This window comes from Gossypium hirsutum, chromosome D12 (assembly GCF_007990345.1).
Source record: "Gossypium hirsutum isolate 1008001.06 chromosome D12, Gossypium_hirsutum_v2.1, whole genome shotgun sequence".
Classification (NCBI taxonomy): domain Eukaryota; kingdom Viridiplantae; phylum Streptophyta; class Magnoliopsida; order Malvales; family Malvaceae; genus Gossypium; species Gossypium hirsutum.
Genome location: NC_053448.1, coordinates 6,834,858 through 6,852,407, shown reverse-complemented (window position 1 = coordinate 6,852,407; position 17,550 = coordinate 6,834,858). Strand labels below are relative to the sequence as shown.

General features: G+C 32.9%; 1 protein-coding gene across 2 annotated transcripts; it reads left to right on the top strand.

The window, feature by feature from the left end:
* Nucleotides 1-9,846: 9,846 nt before the first annotated feature.
* LOC107945206 (cation-chloride cotransporter 1) lies at nucleotides 9,847-16,463 on the top strand. 2 transcript variants are annotated; one of them, XM_041108341.1, is made up of 13 exons: nucleotides 9,847-10,318; nucleotides 10,401-10,550; nucleotides 10,744-10,822; nucleotides 11,337-11,428; nucleotides 12,245-12,359; nucleotides 12,576-12,676; nucleotides 12,842-12,903; nucleotides 13,059-13,103; nucleotides 13,423-13,537; nucleotides 14,012-14,206; nucleotides 14,328-14,728; nucleotides 14,872-15,033; nucleotides 15,165-16,463. In XM_041108341.1, exons 1-13 carry the CDS (start codon nucleotides 10,164-10,166, stop codon nucleotides 16,253-16,255), a joined length of 2,763 nt encoding a protein of 920 aa, XP_040964275.1. In that variant the 5' UTR covers nucleotides 9,847-10,163; the 3' UTR covers nucleotides 16,256-16,463. The 2 variants fall into 2 exon arrangements, with proteins under 2 accessions (XP_040964275.1, XP_016734578.2); XM_016879089.2 differs by having other exon boundaries at nucleotides 13,059-13,283.
* The last annotated feature ends 1,087 nt before the right edge of the window (nucleotides 16,464-17,550 follow it).

The window sequence follows — 17,550 nt, the reverse complement described above, 5'->3', positions numbered from 1 at the left end:
CATTCATCTAGTATACTTCTTGCAACAAATCCAAGCAATCAAAACATCCAAAAACTAGTTACAAAAGTCATTAAACAATCCATGGAAAGTTCATTTACAAACCAGAACAAAAACTAAATTCTAATCCCTCAAATATGCACCCACATTACCATCCCTTATTAACCAATAAACCATCTCACATGCACAATCAAGATGCTTTACCTTAGGATCACAAGCTTGCTCACTTCACCACTCCACTCAAGTTATTTCTCTATAAAATAAACATAAAGAGTGTGAGCTTAAAAAAGCTCGATGAGTGTTTAAGATGCTACAACAAATCACAAAAATAAGAGTTAAAAACAAGCATGCTAAACAAATTTATCAATAAGAGTTAAAAGTAAGCATGCTAAATGAATTTATCACTTAGTATTTTCAAAGATCATATCATGTTGATACATTGGGAACTTGTGAATATGAAAATGTATACAAATACCTGTAATTGGATACTTGGATCTCTATCACACCATGACTCAAAAGAGCTTACATGTCCCAAGTAAGTGTAGCATTAAGCTAACACTCTCCAACACACTGACAGATCCCAATGAATGGAGCAATGCTCTACATTTCCTTATCTCTCCAAACATGTCCCAATATCAAAGCATATAAATAAGTAATAAAATTCATGCCAACTATATCCAATGTTTTCAAATTTTCACAAGGCCAATATATCCTTTTCACACATTTTTTCTGGTTTATGCACACTTACACATATATCACATTCACATCACTTTTCACATATTCATATCATGCACTCTCAAGTGCAAAAACTTGCTCATTGAGCCACATACACTTTCATATTATATGTGTGTGCATAAAACCAACTATTCAAGTCATGTTTAGACATATACTCAACGCACATATAATCATATCACACACTTAAGCATAACACAACTCATGTAGGCTTTATTTGCAAAATATCAAGCTCAAGTAAGAACACTTACTCTTGGGACTTAGATTAGGTGATTAGACAACCTAGGTCTCATTTTAGCTCATCGATTTGTCCATTAATCATAACACAGCAGACCACTCACCTTGATCAAGCTTTGCTTCAAAGCCAAAACTCAAATAAGCTTTTGCTTGCTTTCGTCCTTGCTTGCAGAGACTTCCAATTGAGTTGGCCATTTACATACACATACAACACAATTCAAAGGCATTACAAACAGCAGAAAACACAACTAAATCACTCAAAAATCACATATCCAAGCCTCTCATTCACAATACTAAAAACTTAGCTAGTTTTGTCAAAATAGATGTTTAATCACTTCAATCTCATTTCTAATCCTTAATTTCGATTTCAAACATTCTAAATATCATTTAATTTCATATTTAAACCATCAATTTTATCTAATTACAAGGATATATATTTTTTTCTAATAAATCAAGCTTATATAAACATTTGAAAGGGGAAAATGTTCAATTTGTTTAAATTCCTTAAGGATTGGTTAAATTAAGATCAAATAACTTTTAATTAGATCAAAATGAGTTAGAAGTCACTTTAAAATAGTAGCTTAGCTTAGTCTTACGAGATCTACCATTTTCAAGCTAAAAATCAGTTGAAATTCATTAAATCTTTGGAGATCTTGATTAAATCAATTAAAATTTGAATTGAAATAACAACTTGCTTATCTTCCCTGGGACACACAGAGAACCCAGTCGATAAATTTGGCTTATCTGCCTTTTCCAAAATATGCCATGACCATGGACTTTTCTTTAGAATTTTCATATCAGAATTCATGTTTTCCGTCCTGACGGACTTTATTGAATACCATTACGATGAAAAAACTTACATCACAACCTCTCCACACTCAAATACACCTCATTCCTAAACATTTTTAATCTCACATCACATATCCAATATAAACAATATTCAGGTATGCTAACTCATTTTTTTAACCAAATCATACTTCAACACATGCTTCATACGCATCAATACAATCACATCACACAACTTTCATTCTAAGCATACACACACATAGTTGCTCATACAACTATACATATAATTTATCATATTCTACACTAACAATAACCTATATCAGAAATTGATCTGTCGCAATTCGTTGTAGCAGATTAAACTAGTTTTCATACTTATGGGGCTTAAATATGAGCAAATTTGTTATGTTTTATTTAGTTTTTCTAATCTTAGTTTTCATTTAATAAAAAGTGTAATTAAGTCGTTTTATGACCTTAGGGTCCGAAAAAGGCCTAAGGGAAGACTAACTTACTTAGTAAGTATGTAGGACACCATTCAAAGGCATGAGGACTCAAGGTTGGTCGTAATGTTGCAACACAAGGAGTTCAATGTCGCAACTTAGTGAACAGAGTACCAAAATACCAAGTCTACCTTTGGTGTCGTGACATAGCTAGTGAATGTTGCAACATACCCTTGAAGCTGAGCCTGAGCCAAGCAAATTGCCTTCAGTGTCGCGACACAAACAGTGGATGCCGTGACATCGACCCTGTATGTGAAAGCATTAACAAGCTGAGGGTGTTTCGGTCCACACAATGAAAATTAATGTAAAAATGCCAGCCGACCTAGGGCTAAGGACGACGACCAACCCTAACATTATAAATAGGGCTCATTAAACACTTGAGAAGGGACCTCTTCTGTAACTTAAAATTTTTCTTTCAATTTAGTTTTCAATTTTTATTTTTTTAAACTTAGGATTTATTTCAATTTGTTTTCGTTCATGACATTTGGAGAATCGGATTTGTGGATTCAACCAAACACTTTGTAAATTTTTGCGCTTCAATCAATCAATATAATCAGGATTTCTTCTTAAACTTTTATTCTTGATTCGTTATTCATGTTTACTTTATTTATCAAATTTATATTATTTATGAGACCCGTGATGAACTAATCCTTTTATAGGGGATTAGTGAGTTGATGTGTGATTAATTAGCATCTATATAGGGTTTTTTTAGGGAATCAATTATTTGGGATAGGAAGAACTTAAACCCTAGGCCTGACAACCCTAGTAAGTCATCTAGATGAGAATTAACCCAAAATTGGCATTGTCTATCTGTGAAGCCCTTACCCCAATCCGATCTGAAATGTGAGGTCGACAGATAAGTAGTTCTTACGACTTGTTAGTTTAGTGGAAGATTGAGAGATCTTGCTAGGGTAACAACTAGTTGATTGAGTAAAAATCAAAAATTGAAATTAGTTATGACCACTGAAGCGAGCTAATCACCCATGCTTAGATTTGGTTAAGTTACACATTAGTTTTTCATTTTCATTATTTTATGCATGTTTTATTCTTTTCTTGTAAAACCTAAATTCTTTACTTTATTTTTTGTCGTAATATAATTTATCTAAAGTACTAATAAGATCTATTTACGTTTAGTTTAATATTATTTTAGTACTCGCCTCCCTTAGGTATGATCCTTTGAGAACTTACTGATTTCATTGTAAAAACTATATTACAACCTGACTCGTAGACTTGCGGACACCACCTTAATTTTATATATTTAGTTGCAGTATTCACACTCTGAACATTAGTACGTCCGGTGGCAGTTAGGAATACATATTTATTTTCCAGCAATCATTCATGAAACATCGATCACAAGAGACTTATCTAGAAAGACTTGTAGGAGTCAATATTAAGGACTCACTTGATATTCACCTACCGTAGCTACTAGTTCTAGATTCAGACATCCAGTTCGAACCAGTAGCAACAATTGCATAAAGAACATGAATTCAATATTAAACACATTTACAGATAAATTGCTAACATTTTTTTTTATAGAAAATCCTCATGTAAGGCTTATTATTTGTAACTTACTACCCATATACTTCATAGCATCCTTACTCTTAACATGCAAAGTTATCAGACTTACAAGGAGATGAAACATCTTTGTATTTTCCAAGAATCATTAGCTTCTAGCTTACATAAGAAGAGCAACCAGCATAAATCTTTTGAAATCGTTGGGGGTGGTGCTAAAATTGTGATATATAAAAATCATATTTGTTCATTCATTTATATTGTAACACATATATATTGTAACACCCCAAAACTCAACCTAGACGTTACGGCCGAATCTAGAGGAATTACATTAGTTTGTTTAAAAGAAAAGAAAACCTAGAATTTGAAATCTAGTTTCAAAAACCATGTGATTCCAAATTATATTATTTTTGAATACTCTAACATGTTATTCAGAAAAACACACGTGCAAAACTTATTTATTTTCGGAAAAGCACTTAATTTAACATTAAATTTTGCAGTAGAAATTTTTAGAGTTTTAGTTTAGTAAATTGTACGATTTTGTAATTTAAAGTTAAAAACACCAAAATCTGAATAACAAAACAAAATCTAAAAATAAAGTCAAAAAACAAATTTACAGTCCAAAATATTTAAAAACGTAAACTATCTTATTAAATTAATCTAAAAAATAATCCGAGCTCCAACACACCATCCGATCCTAAATTTGCTGATTACCTGAAAGGTCGAATATAGAAAGGTGAGCTAACAAGCTCAGTGTGTAACAAAACTCAAATAGAAACACAAATAACAAAATAAATAGATCAAAATATTACAGAGAAATTCATCAAACTCAAATGGCAAACTTGTACATGTATGATTATGTCATTGCAGTGTTTTCAGAAAATAAAATGCATATTTTCAGAAAACTTCTTACCAACTTCGCTACACACCAAATTAAAGTTCCCCAGAACTCATCCATCCAAAAACACACCAACAGATAATTATAGACAATGCCACCAGAGTTGCAGTTAAAATTTCCAGATCAGATATATGTGGTCAAGCCACTATATTGCAGCCAAGCTGTCAGAATAGATATATGTGATCGAGCCATTAAAATTGCAGTCAATTTGCCAAAATAAAAATGTGGTTAAATCACCAGATAGTGCAGATCAATAAACTGTCAAAGCTTCCTCCTTACAATATTATCCCAACCCCATGCAATGTGAAATGGCATGTAAATACAGAATCTAAATGAAAAGCATGTAAGACATGCAGTTTTACAATAACAGAAATCAGAAGGTATAAAAATTCCACGCTTTTGCAAAATAAATGTGTCACAAATTCAACAAAAGCAAATTGGTTTCGTCATAATGTCACATGCATGGTCATATAACAAATTTTGAGATATACTAAATAACATAATTGGACATCATACGCCCATATACAAACATAGCAAAACATAACATACCATCAGAATTATCAGTATATAGATCATACATGTATATTTCAGTACCTTTTCCACATTACTTAAAGTATCAAATTATCAAATATCATGTTTTCAAGTCCGATTTATACAGCATGGACCATACGGAGTGGCTAAATACTCATTATGGATAAATACAGCCCTAGGGGAAATTTATCAAAAATAGGCTTACACTGCCTAACACGCCCTGTGTAGTCCACATGGCCCAATTAACCCAGACAGTATGACACACATAGTCTGGCACGCAGCCGTGTGATGTCGATAATAGGTTTTTAGGGATCGTGTCGTTCACTCTTTTTTAAGTTTTCCATTACACACTTGTTTTTTTTTCTGATGCTAACACCACTGCAAGGATTCTAGTACCTAAACCAACATTTGTAAATCGATTAATTAACACGAATTACTAAGAATCCACTCACAAATTCGGCCACAACCGATTAACTTTAGATCTTAACCAAAAAAACAAATAAGCCTCTTGCCATTCCAAAACTTACCCAAAACGTAACAATAGTCCCCGAAACCTCCTAACTCGCTAGATATACGTCTTGTGAACCACAACCCCCACCTATCAGATTTATCGAATCAATTAGAACGTGGATTATCAAATCATTAACTCATCCACCTTGAACTCAAAAACGATATTAATCAAATAAATAGAGAAGATATAGACAATAGTACTTACACCGCGACAACACTACTCTCCCCTACTTAAGAGTACAACACCATAATGTTGATGGCAATACAGAGGCAAGATATCAATTTAACAAAACGAAAAAGAACCAAGGCAAGGGCACGATCTCCAAAGAAGTATGATAAAGAGACAAGCGAGGGAAAAAAAAGAAAAGAGTAACAGGGAATAGAAACAATGACTAAAAGAAATTCTTAGCAGTTTCAAGGAGTCAAAACCCAAAAGAAACAAATGGGGAATATGGGAATGTGGGACGACAAGCAATGGAGGTTGTTGAGATAATTACTATTTTTTTAAAAATATAAATATTACTAAATCGAACCAACTCCTAATTATTCTATCCAACTACTAGAAATTTAAATCGATCCAACAAACCAATACTAAGGTGGCCAACGATGGAAAATAAAAAATAAAAGTAAGTTCCGCTTTAGACACAACGAGACTTGAACTTGGGACTATTGGGTCAGTTAAAGCCTTACCACTAAACCAATGGGCTTAATCTTACTAATAGTTGGGCGAAATTAATTTTTAAGCCAGATATTCAAAGATAGAGGTTTAGGCAAAAATGAAAAGAAAAGGATGTGACCACTCTTAACACAAGCACAACATCTAACTACTGAACCAGATTAATTCCCTTGACAAAATTTCCATAATCTTAACTAAAAAACAGAACGTGACCACTCTTGGTTTCACTAATCCCATTTCTACTAACCTGGTTTTTGGGATGTGACATAGATAATTTACTTCTGTGTAGTGGAATTTGACAAGTGTCAAGAAAATCATAATATGTCTTTCCTAATGGCCTACAGAATCTAGAAGAAGCATAAACGAAAGTATTTTTCATATGATATTTGACTAGTCAGTTTAGTTGGTTTAGAACCAGATTTAGTTACCAAGACTTACTTTTCACAATGCTTGAACAATTAAACGTACTATACCTTTGGCGGTAACCTACACAAAGCCTACTTTTCTTTTATCGAATTCTTTCTTTTATTGAATTCTTTCTTTTACTGAAGAACACATCAAAGACTAAATCCTGATATATTTTCATGGGCGGATACTCACTTCGCCAGAACATTAATTCGCCAAAAGCTACAATTTGGCGAACTAGCTACCAGAGTGCACCAGAATAGACAACTTCATGTTTACATGCCTTCAATTTGAATCATCCAGATTTGGGGTGTGACACAATACAAATATACCATAAACATATTAGTTCATTTGCATAACAAAACATAATACCAAAGTCATATACATATACAACCATTTCCATCTTATACTATATACTAACCAAGCTATGTTCAATTTTCTAACATAAACAATTCAATTCAGATCCAATCTTTACATTTCAACTATTTCATTTCTTTTTAATTATCGTTTTCATTTTTATTTTTTCCCAGATAACTAAATTAAATTGAATTTGGATATCAGACTTGTATGATCACAAAAACTGTCATATAAAAAATTGGCTCACACAAGCCTTCCCTTATGAAATGGCTCACACAAGCCTTCCATTTAGGTTCGATGATTGCTCACTGAAGCTTTTAAAGAATCCACAAGACATGCTGGACCTGAAATCATCATATAAACCCTTGATCAAACATCCATTTTCCTTTTTGGGACCCTAATAGCATGTCATTTTTATCCTAATCATTTACTAAGTTCACACGGGCACCGTTACCGTTATCATATTATTTCAAACCTTGTAGTAGTTTACACACTTTTCATATTTCAAATAGCAATCCATATACATTTTAAAACTTGTAACATCATCATATACATGTCATTCAATCATATAACAATTTCACATCCATTCGATACCTTGTATCTATTCTTATTTATCATCTATCTCATATTTTACAATTTAGTTCATTTGATGCTAAAAACATTATATACATAACAATTCAAACTAAAAAGCAAAACCATATAATACAAATATATCATGAATTAATAAAGAAAGTCTCATATGAACTTACCTGGCAAAGACACAAGCAAATAAAACGTCGAGGACTAATACATAATTTTGCCTTTTCCTCGATTATCCTCCGTTTGATTCAATTCCCAATCTATACGATAATTTCATTTTAATTTATCAATTCCAATTACCTTATAGTATTCTATTATATGCATAAGTCAGTTCAATTTCACTTTTTAAAATTTTCCCTAAAATTTTGCATTTTATTCAATTTAGTCCTTAAAAATGAAATTTCTATAACTTTCAAATTGTAGTCTCAATTTTGAAATCGGTATCAATTAAATCATTATATAACCCTCTATGTTCTATATTTACAAAAATTTAACATCAATTTTGAAATTTATGCACTTTAGTCCCTATGTTAAAAAAACTAACAATTAAACTTTACAAATCAGTCATTTTTTACTTCTAAGCTTGAAATCTAAAAAATTAACACTAATTTCACCAATTAATCAACAATGAAAACTTTAATAGTTTTGAAAAATAATATACGAATTAAATCGAAATTCCACAATTTAAAAAATATAAAATTTATGGAAAAACGGAATAAATTAAGCTTACCATGCAAGGATAAAAAGATTGAACTCCAAGCTCTATTCCGCTAAGTTTCGACCAAAATAAAGATGAGTGGAAGAAGAAATGGCTTTCTTTTCTTTTAATTTTATAATATAACATATGTTTTACCACATTTAGTTATAATTATAATAATTTTACATAAACAAAAGCCACCTAACTATCCACTAAGTTCTCTAATGCATAATTTCCATTTAAAACATTAGTTTAATTACTATTTTTGGTTTTTAATAATTAAAAAATTTATAGTTATATATTTTTATAACTTTTATAATTTAATCTTTTTACCCTAATTAATTATCAATTCAATAAAATTACTAAACCTTAATTCAATATATTACTAAATTAGACTTGTAAATATTAAATAATAATATTTATGGAATCGAACACCGAAAATCTAACCACTGAAAAACGAATTGTTATAGATTACAAATCACACTTAAATTTAGAATTTTGACTTTTGATAATTAATTTTTATAGATAGATTATTTGCAACAAATATAGAAGTTATTTTAATATTTTTTATCATTACAATATTAAGGTGAAGGAATAATAGAGTTTAAATCTATGTCAGAAGGAAAATCTCACCACTACTCTATAAGAATCATAGGAGGAATTATATTAATACATTTAGAAACTAGATTATGTATAAAGATTAATTTTTGGAAGATAATATTTTCTTATGAGGAAAATAATTTTGTGCATGTTAACTTGTTTTTTAATGAGCCTTTTGTATGATTATTTTCCTTATAGTTCTTCAAGAGGAAGGTATTTTTAAGTAGAAATTGTATATAATTCTAATAAAAATAGAAGGTAATTCGAGATTACGTGAGTTGGTATTAGTGCTTGTATTGTTTAGGTGTCATGATTTTTTTTTTAATTTTTGAATTTGTATTTTTTAAATTACTTATAATAGATGGAAAAGTTAACTTTGTTAATATGGCATGTGTGGATGGTCACATAGATAACATGTTAGCATTTAATTAATTTTTAAATTTTAAAAATATTTTTTTATAATTTTTATACATTTTAAATACTTTTAATGATTTGTTAAAGCAACGTATAAAATAAAATTTCAAAAAAAAACCTGTAAAACCTTTGTTAGTTTTAAAATTATTATATTTTAAAATATATTTTGTAACAATTTTATTTATATATTTCGATTCTCTTAAACATTTTGCTACCGGTCAAAAGCTTTTCTAGAAAGACAAAAAAAAAAAATGTCAATGAGAATATTTATATCCAATAAAATTTCCTGAATCAACCTTAATAATATTAAGTAAAATTTAACTATAATTTCATCTAATTAACTAATTGATGGAAAAACATGTAGTAATTATTAACGATTATGTTAAGAGGAAAACATGAAGAACTGAAGATTCAATTCAACGCATAAATATTTGGTTTTGATATTTACCTGACTTTAAAAGACTACAAGAGAGAAAAAGGGGGCTACAAATTTTTATAATCTGAAGTTTCTTCAGAGTTGTTTATTATATAAAGAAAAGGGAAAAAAACGCCTCCTTATATATTTACTTATAATGTTAAAATAAAATACAAATATAATCACAGATCTCTTCCTGCTGCAGCATTGCTTGGCTGGTTTTCTAGTTTATATCTTTTGATGGTTGGCCATTTCTTTTTTGGATCTGAATAAAAAGAATTAGATCTATAAGATATATGCTTTGAAATAAAAATTCAAAAATGGACAATGGAGATTTAGAAGGTGGCGGCGGAGACTTAGCCTTTCATGGAAAAGGCGGCCGCAAATATAGCCCGGTCGGGGCTCACGATCGCGCCGTTCTCGAGATGTCTTCCATGGATCCCGGATCTTCCTCCGATTCCAAATCTTGTGTCAGGTAATCACCCCGTTTCTTTCTCTTTTTCTAATATCTTTTTTTTTCGTTTATCATATTCTATAGTTATCTATTATATTGGCAGGAAAAATAACGCAGGAACGGTAGGGAACTTGGATTCTGATGGAAGGGAAGGTTCGAATCCTGAAAATGGAGGAGCCAATGGTCCTTACCAGGAACATAAGTTGGAATTGTTTGGTTTTGATTCTCTTGTGAGCATTCTTGGTCTTAAGAGGTAAGTTTTCGTTAATGCTTACTCTCTGATTTTGTGCTCAATAATTGAAAGATGTTTGCTTCGTGTTAGTACTTGCTGATTAATGTTTCAAAGCATAATTGCCTAATGACTAATTTTCGGTTGCTGGACAAGCTTCCTTTACATCTGATTTTTTGAACTTATAATTATTATCTGCTTTTGACTTGTTTTCCAGTATGACAGGAGAGCAAGCTCCTGCACTCTCGAGCCCTAGAGATGGTGAAGATGTTTCCATCACCAGTGGGCAACCAAAGGTAAGCGCTTCTTTCCCTTTAGCTTGATTGATTACTCTTATGGTATCCTTCTTTAGTTGGCATTGTGTTTCATCTTCAATGTCAATGTTGTTTTGTTGAGCGAATGAAAACAAGATATGATACATTGATAAAAGAAGAATCCTTTGAAGAATACGGGTGATACTATGGATTTGCGATATTACCCTGTTATTAGCTTTTTTCTGTTTTCTAGTATAGAGAATTGTTGAAAAAACTAATTTGATTTCCTTCCTTCTTGACGTATATGTCAATCATGTCCAAATTTTGATGGGAGTATTTAGAAATTAATTTATGTGGAATGTTGAAGCTAGGAATGGTACCCTTGCTTAATTTCCTTCAATTACTGCGTGCCTGTCAATTATGTTTGTCTCAGTTGAAATACTAGCAAGCATTGTTTAATTTTGTTTATTCCTTGTCCTCTTTCTTAACAAAACATAGTAAACTGTACCTTACGTCCTACTCATGCTGTTCCATGCTCTGTGCTTATATCATGCAGCCTTCTGCTGTCAAAATGGGTACAATGATGGGGGTATTTGTCCCATGCTTGCAAAGTATTTTGGGTATTATCTACTATATCCGGTTTTCTTGGTAAGTCAGTATCTCTTTTGATGTTTATTTTGTCTTATCATGTATATGCAACAGTGTTGTCCAAGACTAGAATCCTTATATTACCTCAGGTGCAAGGCGCGAAAAAGGCACTAGCCTGAGTAAAGTAAAGGTCAATATGTTTATGTGCAAGTTTCTGTTTGTTTGTGTATACATGTGTATATATATGTAATAAGGCTTAAAATATATAATAAACGCAAAAGTATAATCTAGTTTATCTACTAAACACGCGATTTTTTTTATTAGTCGATATGCATGATTTTCTTGTGGTTCATGTCTGTTGTTCAATACTCAAATACAGAGTTTGAAACTATCCTTTTCTTACTAGTAAAAGTATATCTAATGAAAGAAGTGAGAACAAAAGAAATCGAAGAGAGCTTTAATTAGGTGGGCTTTTTTATGCCTTTCGCCTTCCAAAAAATGGTGCGCCTAGGCGCACTAGGCATGTGCCTGATCAAATGGGTGTTGCCCAAAAGGTACTGAGATGCTTTTATTATCTAGTGCAGTTGTGCCTAGGCGCATCCCTTGACAACACCGATGTGCAGAAGTGCATGTGCAAATGTAAATTGAATGCATTCTTTGTTTCTAATTAACGGTGCTGGTTTTAAATTTTAAGCTGAGCTTCTTTTGCAAGAAATGAATTTCACAGGACATTGTTGTGTTTTATTTTATTAATGCCGTACAGATATATATATCCATGAGTCCTTTTCTTTGTGTTGTCTAATAAAAATGGTTTCCGTTAGGAAAAAAAAAAAAGCCTATTCTGATTTTATGCCCTTGAACTGTAACATATTGCAGGATTGTTGGCATGGGTGGCATTGGTGATGCACTGCTGCTGGTATCACTTTGTGGTCTTTGTACTTTCTTGACAGGAATATCATTGAGTGCTATTGCAACCAATGGTGCAATGAAGGTACACATTCTTTATAGTTATATATCCTTGACGGTCATTTTTCAGATCTCATGTGACTCTCATATCTTAGAGATTGTGATGTCTTAGGCAAATGAATTACTTTGGAGTTGGATTCCAGTGTTCTTACCTTGATTTTGGAGATTTCTTTCACTAAATAATTCTGTGCCAGGAATCTAGCGACTTTCTTGTTAATTATTTCTTGTTAATTACTACTAGGGTGGTGGTCCATATTATCTCATTGGTCGCGCCCTTGGTCCTGAGGTTGGAGTTAGCATTGGATTATGTTTCTTTCTTGGCAATGCAGTTGCAGGAGCTCTGTGAGTGTATCTTCTGGTTCTTTGCTTTTTTATTTTTATGATACTATTTTCTGCATAGCTCACAGTGAGTTCTGCTACCTTGATAGCTTAATGTGTTATGTATTTAACAACATTTTACTCATGCTAATACTGGTAACTTCTTTGTGCTTTTGGTTATGGCTGTAGTTATGTGTTGGGAGCTGTAGAAACCTTTCTAAAAGCTCTTCCTTCTGCTGGGATTTTTACTGGTAAGGTTGACTGCTGTCAACAGCACAGTTTCTGATAACTTAGTTTTGTACCATATTTACTGGTTATTGGTAGTAATAGTCATGGTACAGATTCAAATGTATTGAAAAGAACTTTATACCAATTCATTTCTAATATCACCTTGCTTGCAATGCAGAGACCACTACAAAGGTCAATGGCACGGTCTCAGAACCAATACAAAGTATAAGTACACACGACTTGCAAATTTATGGGATTGTTGTGACTATAATACTTTGCTTTATTGTGTTTGGTGGGGTGAAAATGATCAATAGGGTTGCCCCTGCTTTCCTTATACCTGTTTTATTCTCGATATTTTGCATATTCATTGGGATTTTTCTGGCTAAGAAGGATGATCCTGCACGTGAGTGTTCATTCTGTCTCTCTCTCTCTCTCTATATATATATATATAACATAACAGTGGCATATTGCTTGTTGCAAGCTCTATGTTATTGCTCAAAGTCAATCTAAGTGAAACATGTTGCTTGTGATGCTTGATACAGCTGGAGTTACGGGCTTGAGTTTAGAAAGCTTTAAAGATAACTGGAGTTCAGATTATAAGAATACAAATAGTGCTGGGATCCCTGACGCTGAAGGAAATGTGCACTGGAACTTTCAGTAAGAATCTTCAAGACTCCTACCTTTGTAATTACTAGAGTTAAATTTTGATAAAGTGCTCGTGTTCTGATTGTTCATGATCAAAGGATAAGGCATTATCCCTGGAGGACAATTTTAGGCAAACGTCTGGTTCTCTTGATTATGTTCAATTCCTGTTGTTGATCCTACAGATAAAGGACAAATAAGTACACTTTCACCTAATTATATTGAAACTTGTTTGATAATGGAGTTTGGAGGAAACAGATCCTAAGCTTAATCGGTGGCCATACTGCTGTTCCAAATCTCTTTCTCCACCTAACTATCCAAAGAAGGAAAACGTTGTTCCCCTACCATCAAGTTTTGATATTTATTAACCAACATTTTGTCTCAAGCCTGATGTGATGGATTCTACCAACATTTTGTCTCAAGCCTGATGTGATGGATTCTTTTCTTTCATATAGTTTCTAACTGCTTTTTATTTCTATGTTTCTTCAGTGCTTTGGTCGGTCTCTTTTTCCCAGCTGTGACAGGAATCATGGCTGGTTCAAATCGATCCGCCTCACTTGAAGACACCCAGCGTTCTATCCCCATCGGGACGTTGGCCGCCACACTTACTACTACTGGACTCTATTTAGTCTCCGTCTTACTTTTTGGAGCTGTAGCCACCAGAGACAAACTTTTGACTGACAGGTATCATATTTTCTTTTTCTTACTAAAATTCTCCATGGATTCTGCTGGCAACATTTCTCCTTTGCATTCTTTTCTTTAGGAGTTAAGGTATTGTCATAATGCTAAACCACTTTTGATGCAGGCTACTTACGGCTACAATTGCTTGGCCTTTTCCAGCTATCATTCATATCGGAATTATTCTTTCAACTTTAGGTGCAGCACTTCAAAGCTTGACTGGTGCCCCTCGCCTTCTCGCAGCAATAAGCAATGATGATATTCTTCCTGTTCTCAATTACTTCAAAGTTGCAGAAGGGAGTGAGCCTTATATGGCTACCCTTTTTACTGCCTTTATCTGTATGGGTTGTGTGATTATCGGGAACCTGGATCTTATCACGCCAACCGTAACCATGTTTTTCCTTCTATGCTATTCTGGTGTGAACTTGTCCTGCTTCCTTCTAGATCTTCTAGATGCTCCCAGTTGGCGTCCTCGATGGAAATTTCATCACTGGAGCTTCTCTCTCCTTGGAGCATCACTTTGTATTGGTAGGCAGAATTGCATCCATTGTATTTAACAATTTGTGCCCCCTTCTAGTTGGAAAAAAAAAAAAATCCTGTATATTAGCATGCATTTGGCTAATTATAATTTCACTGGAAAGTGATGGTTACAGCTGTGTTGTTTGCTGCAGTGATCATGTTCTTGATCTCATGGTCATTCACTGTTGTGTCTCTGGCCCTTGCAAGCCTGATATATTATTATGTGAGCATTAAAGGAAAAGCTGGGGACTGGGGGGATGGTTTCAAAAGTGCTTATTTTCAACTAGCTCTTCGCAGCCTTAGATCTTTAGGAGGTACGTCATACATTATGCATATCTTTACCAATTGCATTTCTGTATGTATATGCATGCTCTACTTGTATTTTATGCATATAGACATGAGTATTGCGTCTTGTGTTCCTGTTGACCTATCATTTTGTTTGCAGCAAACCAAGTTCATCCAAAGAATTGGTATCCCATTCCTCTTATATTCTGCCGGCCTTGGGGTAAGCTGCCAGAAAATGTACCTTGCCATCCAAAACTTGCCGACTTTGCTAACTGCATGAAGAAGAAAGGCCGTGGAATGTCCATATTTATCAATATACTAGATGGGGACTATCATGAACGTGCTGAAGATGCCAAGGCTGCCTGCAAACAGCTTGATACCTACATTAACTACAAGAACTGTGAAGGTGTTGCAGAAATAGTTGTGGCACCCAATATGAGTGAAGGCTTCCGTGGAGTTGTGCAGACAATGGGTCTCGGCAACCTTAAGCCTAATATTGTAGTGATGCGATACCCAGAAATATGGCGTCGTGAGAACCTAAAAGAAATCCCAGGCAGATTTGTTGGTATAATTAACGACTGTATTGTTGCAAATAAGGCAGTTGTCATTGTCAAGGGCCTGGATGAATGGCCCAATGAGTATCAAAGGCAATATGGTACCATTGATTTGTATTGGATTGTGAGAGATGGTGGTCTCATGCTTCTTCTGTCACAACTTCTTCTTACGAAAGAGAGCTTTGAGAGCTGTAAGATTCAGGTCTTCTGCATTGCGGAAGAGGATACTGATGCAGAGGGCCTCAAGGCTGATGTGAAGAAGTTTCTATATGATCTTCGGATGCAGGCTGAAGTGTTTGTTATAGCGATCAAGTCATGGGATGTACAACCAGAGAATGGATCTCAGCCAGATGAGTCAAAAGAGGCATTTACCGCTGCTCAGCAACGGGTGGCTGATTACTTGGCAGAAATAAAGGAAACAGCAAAGAAAGAAGGGACCCCATTGATGGCTGATGGAAAGCCTGTAATTGTGAATGAGCAACAAGTAGAGAAGTTTCTATATACAACTTTGAAGCTGAATTCAACGATATTAAGATATTCTAGAATGGCTGCGGTTGTGCTTGTAAGCTTGCCGCCACCTCCTGTGAGCCACCCAGCATACTGCTACATGGAATACATGGATTTGTTGGTCGATAATTTGCCCAGACTTTTGATGGTAAGAGGGTATCGTAGAGATGTTGTAACTTTATTCACATAGTTTCTGGTTTGATTATTCAATGAAGACTGTATTTGTGTTACTGTGCATATAGGCTTTGCCCTCCATTCCCATGTTGTCAAAGTGTTGCATTCATTCTTTTTCTGCCATTCTGACCAATGGCATTATTTTATTTTGTTTACTTTCCTTTCTTTAAAAATAATAGTAGTTTATTATAATATTAATACAAGGCTTAATTCACTATTGGGTCCTCAAAGTGTACTTATTTTTCCATTTTAGTATTTAAACTTTATTTTGTCTCAATTTGATACCTGAAATATCCTTCTGTTATGGTTTTTAGTCCGAAAGTTGATTGACTTTAAAATATATTTTTTTCAACCAATTAGAGAATGTCACATAGTGGTCTTCATATTTTCATAAAATATATTACTTAAATTATTTTTTACTTAAAAATATATTTATTAACGTTTAATTTAATTAATAAAAATTATTTTAATTCATTTTTTCTCACCTTCTCTCTTCCTCTCTACTTCATCTTCTTCCCCACTCTCTTTCCGATACAAACTACCATAGCTAAATTTTTTGTCTCCATTACCACATGCATATTCTTACCATAATTATTAACACTTTACACCAACAAAAAAAAAAGTATAAAAAATCATCAACCCAAAGTATAAAAAAGGTATTGCTTCGTCGATCTAAATAATAAAAAACAAGCTTATAAAGAGATGAAGAATATACTGAAACTTGAAGAAGATTTGACGGTGAGAAACACTTAAATTTGGTGTTAAAGTTTCGATATTTATTTATAGATCTACAAAAATCTAGTGTTCTTTTGAAAAAATAAATGTTGAAAAATGAAAAGAGGGGATGTAAAACAAGAAAATGATGAATTTGGACTCAAACGACCATCAGTAAGTGGTAACTGACAATGGAGCATGGTGGCCATTGACGCCATAATTTGGAAAATTTTTAATTAAAGGAGATTGTAAACAATTTTGAGATTGATTTTGTTTAGATTATTGTGAAAAAAAATATAAGAGAACTTAATTCTTCTCTTTTCTCACATGATGAACATCCAAAAAATTTGTTAGAATTTTAGGGTTAAAAAATTTTAATTATTTTCTGGAATTAATGAATTTTAATTTTTTTATACTTTTTTATTATATATTTTTGAATCTTTTTATATAATTATTTCTATTTTTATAATTTTTTTAAAATTGATATAAATATATGATAAAGTTATATATTTTTTAATTAAAAACACCATGTGACATAGAATTAGGTTGGAAAATTGGGTTGCTCTGCTTTATAGCACATTTTCCTCTGCTTTATAG

Coding starts and splice junctions, on each gene's coding strand:
- LOC107945206 (XM_016879089.2), top strand. CDS start 10,164: ATGGACAATGGAGATTTAGAAGGTGGCGGCGGAGACTTAGCCTTTCAT. Junction 10,319..10,400: donor GATTCCAAATCTTGTGTCAG/GTAATCACCCCG, acceptor TTATATTGGCAG/GAAAAATAACGCAGGAACGG. Junction 13,284..13,422: donor TAAGAAGGATGATCCTGCAC/GTGAGTGTTCAT, acceptor TGCTTGATACAG/CTGGAGTTACGGGCTTGAGT.